Raw genomic sequence first — 13,449 nt, forward strand, 5'->3', positions numbered from 1 at the left:
TTCTGCATTGTGGGCTTAGAAGGACATCATTCAAGGTAGCCGGCTACACCCCATTCCAACAAGTAGATGCCTTGTTACCTATCGAACTAGAGGTACAAATGTGAGGGAAGACAATGAGGATGAAGGCTTGGAGGCTAGGTTTATTAGACAAGCTACAAGATCGGTAAGTACCATTACAGAAGTTGAAGGCTCTACATCAAAACACACAAAAAGCAAAGGTGAGGCAATTGAAGGAGATCTAGTGTCCTTAAGTACGATGTCCTAGCTTCGAAAAGGCTTGATGGGAAATTCATTCCAAGATGGGAGGGGACCCTTTCAAGTGATTGAGAAGAGCTCCATCAACATATATAGCTCTCAAGACATGGGGGGGAGGGGGGGGGCATGTGCTTTGGAGCAAGAATAATGAGTATTTGCTCAAGAAGGTTCATCCATGCCAAGAGTTCTAGTGCTATGCACTTCCACCCTTGGGAGGAAAAGGATGTGAGCGAAATAATTGACTATTGTTGGGGTTGTGATGAAGCAGACTTTGGAGTGCACCCTTCCCAATAGGCCCTTGTAAAAGGGGGCCATATACTCTAGTTTTGGTAGCTAGAAGTCTTGCATAAGAAACACCTCTTAGACATTAAGGTGGAGGTAGGGTTGATACTTGTAAGGCTGAAAATCATTAATAAATGCGACACCAAATGCAACGGTGCCCGAGGGCTAGTTGGATAAGCTTTGGTAGTTGGGGGCAACTAGGTAGTAGTAGGTCATGCACTACAGTTAGAATTGCACTCCCTGCATTCAGTCCAATGAGCTGAACCCATTGATGACAAGCCCCTCACTTGCCAATCAAGAGACTTGCCATTCACCTAAAATGGACTTAACCTTTGCCACCTTGGATACAACCATCTACTTTACTAACGCTCACCTCAATCTTAATAATGTTAGTGAAGCACATTTCCTAAGAGCTTGTTCCCGTGGCAATCTATCTAATGACCAAATCTCACCCACTTAACCTCCGATCAAAGATGCCATCTGGATCACCCACACTTCCTCCATCTCCACTTTCATGAACCTTGAACTAACCTAAAGCACCTGCTTTATTTTAATGCACCCAGCCACCAAGGAAATTGCCTTTCACAATACCTTTGCCAAAACATATCAAATGAAGCCTTATCATTCTCAAAGGTCATAAGACAACATAGAGCAAAATAATATTATCTTTGAATGATGGGTGGCTACTAAGTGTGCGCCACACCTTTTGCATCAACTACCCTGACTGATATGAAACCATTTCAATAAATTAAAAGTAAAAAGTTGTCATTACAATCCATTGTCTGTACAAGGTCTTCTTTCAAATCCAATGATCTTGTGATCTATTTCTTTCCACTTGTAACTAACTTTGATTGCACACATGTACAGATTGGTAATAAATTTTTCCTTTTAAAAAAGATTTTTATACATCAATTTGGTGGCCACTCCCTGTTTGTGAAACAGCATTTGAATCATATGTAGGTGAGGCTTTGTCCCACCTACATGCTCATTGCAGCACCTTTAGAAACTCTCTTGAAAACAAATAATAACTGGTAGCAAAACTTTAGGGCAGGGTGAATGCGCTAACCCAACCATGATCCACTGCTTGACTTACTCATCCTGAACTGGATGGACAGACTGAGACCTGCTGCTGTTCATACTTCTTGATGGTAATGCCGCCTTACTTTGCTGTCCTAAAGGCACCTTCTTATATCCCTGGCTTCTGTGGCTGCTGTCGTGTTCCACTTCATAACTAAAACTGATGTAATCCAACAAAACTTGTTGTGAGCACTGGCCAGAAATGAATGGAGAGTTTGGAGTTCTTCTCGGACTCGGAGATGGTGTCGGAGAGACACTTGGCGTTCCAAGAGGAGTTCCATATGGATTATGATGAATGGGAAGATTCAGGGAATATCCCCACCTCTGAGATAAAGCAACCTGGGTTTTCACTACTGGTGGAGGTAGTGGCTGTGCACGCCTGACCACGTCATCGACATATAAAACGTCATCGATGCGAGCTATTATATTTGAAGCCAAGCTTTCCATCACTCTTGAGTAGCTTTCAAGGATCGAGTGTCCGACATCCTACATCATCATCACAGAGAAAATAGTATTTCAAGCATTTGATTATAAAACACGGATAACCCCTTATATGCATGTAAGTATAACTCCATACATGTATGTGCATGCTGCCCCATATATTTATGTATGTACATAAACGTATGTTATAAGGATAGCACCCCCATATACATGTGCATCCTAATGTGCATCTATGTATGTAGGTATGGGATAACCCCATATATGTATATGCATCCTAACCCCATATATGCTTGTGCATCCTAACCCCATGCACGTGTGCGTTTGCACAGGTGTCTAACAGAGCACAATAACTTTGTTGTAAAATGCTCAAGTGTACAACTAACTCTTTGATTTCCTAGTAAGGCATCATGAGGAATAGTACCTTATTGTATTGGATCTTGGTCATGTCTAGAAGGGACTGCCGAAGGCTGGGAAATTTTTGTTTTAAACACAGCAAAATATCCTCCGCTCTTCCAGCAAGGAACTCCCTCCTTTCAACATCTGACACAAAATCCTTTACCATTCCCCAAGAGTTCTTGGCATTCTGCCGGAAATCCTTGGTCGATCTGTGTGAAGTTTTTGGCAGCCTTCTACGTCGCCACACGTGGATCACAGCTTCTATCCGGTTGGCCAGGTCCACAGTTTTGTGCTCACTTGATAAATCAAAAGTAGAAATAAATGCCTCTGGGGAAAAGCACTCTGATGTGATGCTCTTGTAGATGGTTTCTCCAAGGCTTGCCTTCCCATTCTTTTGTAAAAACAAAGAAAATATGTGTTGTGATCCCGCTTTACATCTTAGTTTAGGCAAAGTGTTCATACTAAACAAGGGAGATGCAAACGTGAGACAGCACATCTAGCAAACAAACAAGTTCATATCTTTCATAAATAGTGTCCCTGTAGAGCCAAGACATGTTTAAGGTGCATTTTCAGCAAAGTACCTTCGGAAGTGCTTTCCAATAGATATCCGGGATTTCCATCTCAGACAAAACTTGGGAATTTATTGCTAGGGCAGCCTTAAGTATCTGATTGATGCAGTCCTTCTGATGCTGCAGCCGCTTCTTCTCCCTTTCTGAGAGGCCATTTACAGGGACCTTAGCTGTAGGCAGCCACCACTTCTCTTGATGTCTCTGTAGGGAGGGTGTTTGAATGCTGTGATCATCCTCATCAGCAATAACCCCTTGATCAACGTACCAAAATTCAGTTTCAAAAAAGCTGTCCAAGGACTCCTGCAGTAGAGAGTAAAGTGTCAAAAAAAGTACATGAAAAAGAAAGTATATAGCCACATAGGTTGACAAACAATGTAAATAGAGGCATACCAGAAGCATTGCATCTAGCTTCCGTAGGGCCGGAAGGTTAACCTGGAGATCCACACGTGGCCTGCTACCCATTACCTGCAAAAGTTTGCACCAATGCTCCACCTATTTGTAAGTACAGGGGCACTAGTGTAAAGTCCTTCCCAAGATCTGTCCTAAACACAACTGAAAACACAGTTAGTACTAAACCAAATCATGAGGTAGCAGGCTAGCTCATCCCCCAACCACTACCGGCATCCACCGATCTCCCCCAAGAAAAGGCTAGGGCTCCTGCAAAATCCCGTAGGCCCATGTCTAATTCCGGCGTCCCATACCACCGAAGCTTGCCTGAAGGTCTTCAACATGCCAACCTAAGTACTCACCATGTGCACGGCATGAGCATGTCTGCTATCCTGGTCCAAACTAGACCTTCAGTAGTGCATCACTTATTTATTGATAAATAGCTCACATGTTATAAACAGCTATTAAACCTGTTTTATCAATCCAAGAACACATAACAACTAGCTAGTTTATGTTTATGAGCTGCACCATGTTTGAGCGACCTCGACAGCTAGACAGTTTTGAAGGGGAATAGACATGAGCCCACCTCAAACTTGTTGCCATTTGGGAACGTCTGCAACGATGGCACAAGCTCTACAATATGATCTGCAATGGAAACCAGCCAATCCATTTCTCGTTTCCAAATAGCCTTGCGCTTGAGAGAGAGAGGTTCAAGTCTCCATATCTCTCCGAACACCGATGCTGCAAAATAAATGAAATTCATCTTTATCAAATTCATCCCACTTTCATGGTGTTGCAATTTTCAAATCAATTAGCTTTAATGAGCTACCCTGTTATCAAAAAGAAATGGTTGTCAACCAACGGGGGTGTAGCCCAGCAGCGTGGGCTTGTGACTTGGTGAAGGGAGGTCCAAGTTCAAATCTCCGCATGCCCCCATTGGTACTTTGGTCTAAAAAGGGTTGCCTAAAACTCACCAGAGAGATTAGTGATGGCATTACAGATGGCAAGTGCAGAGGACACTCCTTTTCCACCACCTGACATGTCTTCACCGAGAAGTAGCTTGGCAAATTTTTCCTTCATCATTTCAACTTCTGCAAACCCAAAGCTTTAGCACCAACTGACTGCAACATCCATACTTTCTACCAAGAAAGCAATTTGATTGATACACTTCAACACATCCCAACGTGACATATCCATGAAATTTTTATTTACGTACTTCAATATAATTTAACATCCATGATTCTTAGAAAGAATGTGATGTGATTCACATACATGACACATCCAAATATGACATCTGGGATTGATCTGGCAACGCCACAACTGGTCTGGCCTATTCTCTAACACCGCAAATGCCTGGATGTAAACAATGTACTTATCGAGATCTAGGGTGATGGCAACACAACATATGCATGGTCACAACAGATCAAGGAATGGAGAAAAAAATCTCACCAGTCAGCTCTATCTCTCTTTTTTTAGCCCAAACTGTGCCACTACCGTCGCTGCAGAATGGCTTCAAGGCGACAAGTGGGCACTGCTCAGCCCTGCCAAGATGCCATCCAAGAGGAGATGACACATCAGTGGTGCTAGAGCCATCATCACCATGGCCATGCTCACTGGGGCCAAAGCTGAGGCTCAGCGCATCTGAGCTGATACAATCCATGTTAAAGCTTGAGCTTGCACAATCAAAGCTAATCTGCTCAAACTGATCATGAAGGGCATCCTGCGAGGCCATATCCAGACTTGAGCTAGGGTTTCCATAGATTTCCTTCATTCGGAAGGACATAAGCTGCATTTAAACCAACCAGATGGCCGAGTTATTGAATTCTTTCATTTGGATGATATGAATACAAAACCAATCAAAGAAAGCATTTTAAGTGCTAGAAATAATGATTGCAAGGGGGTGGAGATGGGCAAGGACGACAGTCATGGGCTGTGGGTTGTTTTTAAACCTTAGCTTCTTCGCCATAGCCCCTTGTATCCATGATTGGGAGCGTAATTCTGCCTGCTCAACAGTTTATCAAGCTTCTTCGGAGCTTGCGCATTGTGAAGGAAGGCTTGCTGCTGATTGATGATAAGACTGAGCCTAAGCCAAACATAAGAGATTGCTTATTTTCTTGCGAGATGTAACGATTCTGCCGACATAAAATTTCCTGGCACGTTGTGTGTGTGTGTGCGCGCGCGCGCGTGTGCGAGAGAGAGAGAGAGAGAGAGAGACGGGTGTTGTAATAATTTGAAAAGATTGGGGCACATGCGAGACAGTTCACAACTCGTAGGCTAGTTCACAAAAAGGAGTGAGCTACAGTGTCACACGCTTATTTAGCCCACCCCATGGGACCAGGAAAGAGGCCATCCCTCCTCCAAGAGGGAGATCATAAACGCTGTGTTTATTAGCATGATCATGTGGACAGTGGGTGTGTGTGTGTGTGTGTGTGTGAGAGAGAGAGAGAGAGAGAGAGAGAGAGATATGTTTGAGGTGTGTTTTTTCTCTAAGTGCACGCACAACCATGTGTGCTTTCAATCACAAACCAAAAATTGAAACAATAGGAGGAAGTATGTGTGTGTGAGTGTGTGTGTGTGAGAGAGAGAGAGATTTTGACACGAGAGGAAGTGTGGAAGTGTGTGTGTGTGTGTGAGAGAGAGAGAGAGAGAGAGAGAGAGAGAGAGATTTTGACACGAGAGGAAGTGTGTGTGTGTGTGAGAGAGAGAGAGAGAGAGAGATTTTGACATGTCTTCTGTTTCTAGTCCCTTGTCTATGCATGCCTTAAATCGCAAACCAAAACCTAATCAAAAGGAAAAAGTATCTAAATGCACGTGTCTATACATGCACACATGCGTTTGAGTGTGGTTTGGAGCAGGGAATTACGAGGTGGGGAGAACAATCATGCATTCAAAACTCTATGCCCATCCGAGGAAAACTAAGCATTTACTTTGCAATTCAAATAAGAAGAGGCATGAAAGAATCTCTATCCACAATTCTTATTCACAAACGATCCAAAGGTTGAATGATTTTATACTCATATTCCACCTCTAATAGCATAAAATCATCATCAAAGTACGTTGGTTAAAAGAATAAAAGATTAAACATGCAAGTTGAGAGAGAGAGAGAGAGAGAGAGAGACTTAATAGTTTGTGCATTTTGTGCTGGACTTATATGGTACTCACCTAAACTCCTAAGGGCAATACTTTAGGATGATGATGCATTAATAGTGTGTGATGGACTTATATGGTACTCACCTAAACTCCTAAGGGTAATACTTTAGGATGATGATGCATTAATAGTGTGTGATGGACCTATATGGTACTCACCTACACTCCTACAAGCAATACTTTAGGATGACAATGCATTAATGAGAAAATAGCCAATCATCCTTTCCAGAAAGGCATCCAACCCATATTGTCATTAATATCTACACACACATTCGCTACAAATGTTCACATCTTCTAAAAATATTGTTCTTGCGTCATGGCAATTGCATGCCATGTGATGAAGAAGGAGAAATGCGAGGCTGTGAGTCATGATGTCATATATTGAAGCTAAGGTGGCAAAATAGAAAGAAAGGGGAAGGTTGACCTCAAAAGCCGATCATTATCAACCAACTATGAAACTAACATCAAGAAGGAGCAAGGAATCCTATAAAGAAATAGTCCCACCAACCAACTTGTTATGGTATGTGAGGATTCAAAAAAGCTACTCATACTTCCAAACAGAGAGTGGTTATAACCAATCTCTCTCTCTCTCTCTCTCTTTGACCTGTCACCCTCATGGAACATAATACCCCCTCCCCAAAGTAATAAGTATTTGAGGGTGGAAGATGGCCAAACCATCCTATAGATAATTAATCGAAAAGAAATGTATACCACCATACAAATTCTTCAATGAAAAATTGGTTCAATATATGCATATATATTTTATAAAAGAAGTTTGACCAAGAACCTTTATAATTCATCCCTCACAATAATGCATTGCCTTGATATAATGGACGAGATTAACATGATTAAGAGAAGGAAATTGTGTTCATGTGGTATGATAATCTTTTGCTTTTGTCTTACTTCCCTTGTTTGGTCTCTTCTTGTAATCTATGGAACCATAGGTTTTAGTTGTGAAAGCTTTCGTACATTCCATTATCCTATGTTCTGTCCTAGTTGTGGCCCATTGGCTTACCTCAGAGAAATCCTTTCTCAAGAGAACATTTTATACAATTTAGGTGTGCTAAGCTTGGAATTCCCATTTCTCAAGTTGTGCACAAGGAAAGGTCATCATGGTTTTGTTTTGTGCCATCATAATCTACATATAATGATCTATGGCATGTGTGAAGATACAATTTCGGCAAGGTGGTGTTGCCATTTCAATATCAAAAAATTTAGGAGAGTGATATTTCTATATTACTTGAAAGTTTGTATGATTTTGCATTGCACACTGGTCTTGGGAAAAGAGTAGCTGGTTCAGATGCATGTTGATCTAAGAATGGGAGGGACTTGCTAAATAAGGAGGTTATCATAGCCTCTTAAGAATCATCAATGTTTCTTTGCTCTTGGCCCTTCAAATAACTTGTCTAAACTGTGGAACTAGAATGTTATGTGTGTGGAACTAGAATGTGAGGCTAAATGTGATCGAATGTGGAACTAGCATGTTATTTGTGAGGCTACCTCAAGGTGATCGAATGCATTGGGTTCAAAGAACTTGCCTAAGTAAGACTACCTAAAGGTGATCAACTGCATTGAGCATACCTTGAGGTGGTCAAGCCCATTGTTTCCATGGGAGCACTTTACTGTCTCTCTAACTTGAAGCGACTTAGAGATCAAGAGGGTTGTACACACCAAAAGTTGGCATGGCTCATTTTAGCATCCATTTCATTATATATAATTTCATGAAGTCATAGATCCTAAGGAGAAGCGCATTTATGTGAATTTGTGGGATAAAGACACAAGAAGGATCTTTTGATGCGATACAAAGCAAGACAAAAACTTTTGGCATGCTATTTAAGGAAATTTGGAATTAGAGTTGTTACCTTCAACATTATGTTCTCTCTCATTATCACAGTGATAGTGATGTTATTGAAGATCCTAAGAACTCTAACTTACCAGCTATGGCTTACTAACTTTAAGCCAAAAAAAAGATCCTTATTGCATTTATATGATATGTTTTGTATGAACTAGAAATAGATCTTAAAATTATATAGATCAAACTCTCTGTCTTTGTCTCTGTCTCTTTCTCCACACACCCACACATGCGTGTGTGCATGCATGCACACATGCGCACATACACACAAACAAATTTGATCTCTTTTATTAGTATATACTATTATAAAATAGTGAAATAATATGTATTATATTGATTAATCTAGGTGTCGATAAGTGATCTCTTCATTAATATACAAATAGAAACTGGATATATAACATTTGCATTTATTTTTACAGAATTGTTTTTTGCAAATAGTAAGAAGTTTTTGTTCATATACACTAATGTTTTTTAAAATCTTAATTTTTTTAAATGAATCCGTACTATTTTGTTATCAGTAATTTTCACCAATTTTAGTAATTTTCAACAAAAAAAATTGGTGTTTATTGTTCTTAGATGGTTTTTTTTCCAAATACATTGTAATCATAATCAAAGGCCAGCCTATTTGTTAGATCAAGGTTTCAAAATAGTGAAGTTGTAGTAGTAAAACTGGATTTTTTAATTAAAAAAAATTGAGAGGTGGTAATAGTAAATCATTCAAAATATTACTTATAATTCGATTTTAGCAACAATTTATCTTCAATTAATTGCGTGCAAGTAGCCCGGCCAAGTTTAGCAGGAGTTCGGCTATTTATGGAGCTCTCCTAAACACAGCAATGCACGTGCATCTCCAAAACTAGCGGAGGTTTCGAAAATTTAAAATTGGTTTATCCTTTTCAAAATCTGATTAGTTAAAAAAGAAAGATTAACACCAATCATCCATTTATCTTTTTTCTTTTTTGAATCCGTCTTATTATTATAAACAATTTAATTGTCGGCGCAAAATAATCAATTTTTAAATGCTAATAATAAGACTTGCTTTGAAAATGCATGCAACATTAATATATTAATAATAACTTTTTAAAAAAAAATAAAAAAAAGAGAGGGTTGGTTGGTGAATTTTGCAAGGGAGCGGTTTTGAATAAATTATAAAATTTGGAGTTCGAATTTGAGAGGTGCTTTATAAAAAGGCTCACCTTTTTGAAGTCAACATATAGCAAGTGGAGAAACTTTAATGCCAAATTTTTTTAATTTTTGACACAACAAATAGTCAAATGACTCAAATTTCAACATATGGTCATGCACCTCTCCAATATTGGACTGCTACTACTGAGGCTAGAGGGTTGGATATATTGTAGACATATGTTGTTTCAACAATGCGTCGGTACCTAAAGTTACACGAATCTTGGGAATATTAAGCTTGTCTTCCTATTAGTAAATAGTAAGATATTAAGGTCTTTTGTTGGGAGGTTGTTAATAACACTTTTGCTGCCTAGATGACCAATCCCTTTAGTAATTGTATGTCGATATATTTCTTCATATGATGTATTATTAACACTTTTGTTGGGAGGTTGTTAATAACACTTTTGCTACCTAGATGACCAATCCCTTTAGTAATTGTATGTAGTTATATTTCTTCATATGATGTATTATTAGGCTACCATCTACTGTTGGATTGCTATTGGATTTGGATGGTCTAATATTTTGTAGGAATTTGCTATTGGATTTGGATGATCTAATATTTTGGAGGAATTTATTGTTTCACTATTATAAAATCACTTCTTCCCAAAAAAAAACTTAAAAAATGAATTTCCGTGCATAACTTAAATAATGTGCTTGATTAAAATGTTTAAGACCATAAACACCATTTATTATTTTTGTGACACATGGATTGAAGTACACCATTTATTATTTTTATGACATATGCAGTGAAGTATAACTTCATTGCACTATGATTCCAATACATAAAGTGATAGTAAAAGCAAATTACATAATAGTTATCTTAGTTGCCTTTAAGGCTTTCTATTAAAGATTCACCACCACATCAATACATAAAGTGATAGTAAAACCAAATTACACGATAGTTATCTTAGTTACCCTTTAAGGCTTTCTATTAAAGATTCACCATCAACTCATCTTAACTGCCACCATGGACTTGCTATAATTTGTGACCCTCCACAGTATGCTTGTCTCATAGCAATCATTGCATCGCAATTATTTTGGCCTCATGCTCAAGGCCAACCCCATTTTCACATCCCACTTCATTAAAATTAGCTATAATGAATTTGTTATGAAATGAGGGCAAGTCTAAGAGTTTGAATGAATTTGAATAAAGTTGACAAGGGTGATATGGAAAAATAATATTGGATTGTTATTATGAATATCGTAGCATGGTGGGTGTCGGTTTGTGCATGGGCATAGCTAGCCTTTAAGGACTTGTTCCAATCTCATATATACCTTGCATGTTAGGCACTCTCAAAGTAACATCATGTATGTATAAGGCTAAGAATGTGGGGAATGGGATCGAGGGATCAAGTTGGCAATTAGAGGCTAGGCACTCTCAAAGTAACATCATGTATGTGTAAGGCTAGGAATGTGGGGAATGGGATCGAGGGATCCACAGAGTTGGTGGTAGATGTTATCATGATACACATCATTTAGGTTGGCAATTAGTTATTGGACTTTTGTATTCCACACAAGCTTCATATGATCTAAAGAAGTCCAGAGATCTTGAAGTCCACATGTATATGCTCATTATAAAAATTAAGCACTCAAGCATACATGATTATATCGTCAAAAAGATTTAAAATTCCATATAAAGAGATAAATATCACTTTGATTAAGCATTTTCTTGATTCTAGATAATTCCATATCTTTTTTGTGTGGAATTATATTTTTACATTGAGCATGTCTACTTGCTACAAGTAGGAATCAAATCCACGACTCGTGCTTATTTATGAAAATAACAATTAAACAAACATAAAAGTACCTACAATTTGTCTCCCACCTTGAGGTCAAGTGGTTAGGGGGTCCCAAAACAAAGGTCATGGGTTTGACCCCCGCTTCTTGCCCGCCCTTGTTGTATCTAGGTGCAATATAATGAATAATCTAGCTTGTTTAGTCAATGCACCCAAAATATATATCAACAAAAGAAAATTTAGGGAGAGGTACTTAGACTAGTAGATTAAACTAAATATGTCCTTAAATTTACAAAATGACAAAAAAAAGGTTTAAGCTTAATAAAATACCAACAATAAATCTTCATGGAAATAAAAAGATTCTATTACAAAAACAATTTAAGTTTAAAAGAAGACTTAGGATGACGACAATAAAGCAAGAACTACAGATAAAGTTTTAGTTAAAAACGATACTTAAAGAACCCTTCGTGTACATATTTTTGCTTTTAATAGTTTACTAGGTGTCAAACTTGAGTTATACTAGCACAAAAGATGACCCACATGTAAGGAGGTCTCAAAGGTAGACCAAAGCACAAATAGATGGACTTACTCTAGCAGTTATGCATGCTCAAGTACATTATCATGCCAATTGAACATCCAATTAGACTTGGATCCATATAGGATACCTATATCTTGTTGGAAACAGGGTTGTAGGAATTATGCACACGTATGCGTGCACACACACACACACGCACACAATGGAGAAGCTCAAGGGAGCACACAATGAGATGATAGATAGAGAATGAATGTGTGCTATGATAAGTATACCCCAAGATGGGTGTATACTAGCATGGGGGGGGAAACTTACAAGCCAATGGGTTAGAGACAATATGTACCGTTTGTGTAAAAAACCCAAGGCTTCATATCCATTTTTTGCTAGGCAGAAGAATTTTGGCATGAGCACTATGAAGAGATGGTTTGCCTAGGGAGACACATGTTTCCCATGGCAAAAGATTGTGGCTAGCTATTGGAGTGTCACACAAGGCATGCTTTCTTTGCATATTTCTGCCAAAGGGGAAATCTAACCATACCCGAAGGATTATGGTTTCATGTTGGGAAACTGTGCTTACACTCATGGTGTTAAGTGAGGCAAAGGGCGTGTAGGGTTCATGAAGGTAATGGGAGGTTAGGAGCACAAATTGTGACCCTAGTTGAGTGTATCAGGTGTAGCTAGGATTTTCATCTAGTCGTCAGCGTCATCATCCATGATAGAAGTGGTTGTGTTTGGCTCCCGCTCATCAAGGATGTGATGAAAAGCTTGGCAAACAAAGAGATCGTTCGTCTTCACTGTGGTCACAGAATCTTTGATGAAGGGACCTCTCATCATGGGATGTGTCTTCCATGTACATAAGTTCACTATTAGCATTTGATCCCGTTTGTAGGGGTAGACATGATCTATTTCCCAGTCATGGACCAGTCATGTTAGTCTCATGAAGGGCCTTCCCAGGATGCTGTCATAGCTAGCTTGAGTAAATTCCATGACGATAAATGTGTGTTTGAAGTTCATGTCAATGACTTTAATCTTGAGGTCTTTCAATAGTCCTAAGGGTTTTGAGGTTGTCCCATCCGTGAGCCTTATCATCACGAATTTGGCGCTATCCAAGGTGATTCTCCCCATTTTTCCCAGCACATCCTTGTGATGATGCTTTCACCAGCACCCCCATCTAGGATGGCCGTGACCTCATGTCCTTCATAGGAAATGGGCAGCACTGCACATTTATGTCATCACTTTCAATGTAGTGACCCAGGGCACTTACTCAAATTATCGGTGCACCTTTGGGTTGTGGGTCTTTCTTATGAAGTAATTCAAGGTGATGGGGCTCAAATTCATCTAAGGAATCTGAGTTGTCCATCTCCTCTATGGGAGCCTGTAGTTTCGTTCCATCCAATCCCTAAGGTCCTTCTATTGAGGAAATTATAGTCAAAGAGTGTGTATTTGTGAGTCTGTGTGAGAGAGTGCCACGTGTCACTTTGGGAGTTATCCCATAAGCATATGGTCTTGAGTGTGTGTGTTCACTCTATAAGAGTGATGTACTTTCTTGTGTGTCACATCAATTAAGTCAAGCTATCTTGGTCTACATGTAAG

General features: G+C 39.2%; 1 protein-coding gene across 3 annotated transcripts; it reads right to left on the bottom strand.

The window, feature by feature from the left end:
• Positions 1-1,262: 1,262 nt before the first annotated feature.
• Positions 1,263-5,768, bottom strand: LOC147615206 (rop guanine nucleotide exchange factor 1-like). 3 transcript variants are annotated; one of them, XM_086779235.1, is made up of 8 exons: positions 5,357-5,768; positions 4,857-5,193; positions 4,382-4,498; positions 3,994-4,148; positions 3,411-3,485; positions 3,033-3,320; positions 2,477-2,842; positions 1,263-2,100 (listed from the first exon to the last, which is right to left on the bottom strand). In XM_086779235.1, exons 1-8 carry the CDS (start codon positions 5,387-5,389, stop codon positions 1,627-1,629), a joined length of 1,845 nt encoding a protein of 614 aa, XP_086635361.1. In that variant the 5' UTR covers positions 5,390-5,768; the 3' UTR covers positions 1,263-1,626. The 3 variants fall into 3 exon arrangements, with proteins under 3 accessions (XP_086635361.1, XP_086635360.1, XP_086635362.1); XM_086779234.1 differs by having other exon boundaries at positions 3,033-3,485; positions 5,357-5,766; XM_086779236.1 differs by lacking the exon at positions 5,357-5,768 and adding an exon at positions 4,680-4,760 and having other exon boundaries at positions 3,033-3,485; positions 4,857-4,996.
• Between the last annotated feature and the right edge of the window lie 7,681 nt (positions 5,769-13,449).

This window comes from Cibotium barometz, chromosome 40, assembly GCF_041138505.1.
Source record: "Cibotium barometz isolate CiBa-2024 chromosome 40, ASM4113850v1, whole genome shotgun sequence".
Classification (NCBI taxonomy): Eukaryota; Viridiplantae; Streptophyta; class Polypodiopsida; order Cyatheales; family Cibotiaceae; genus Cibotium; species Cibotium barometz.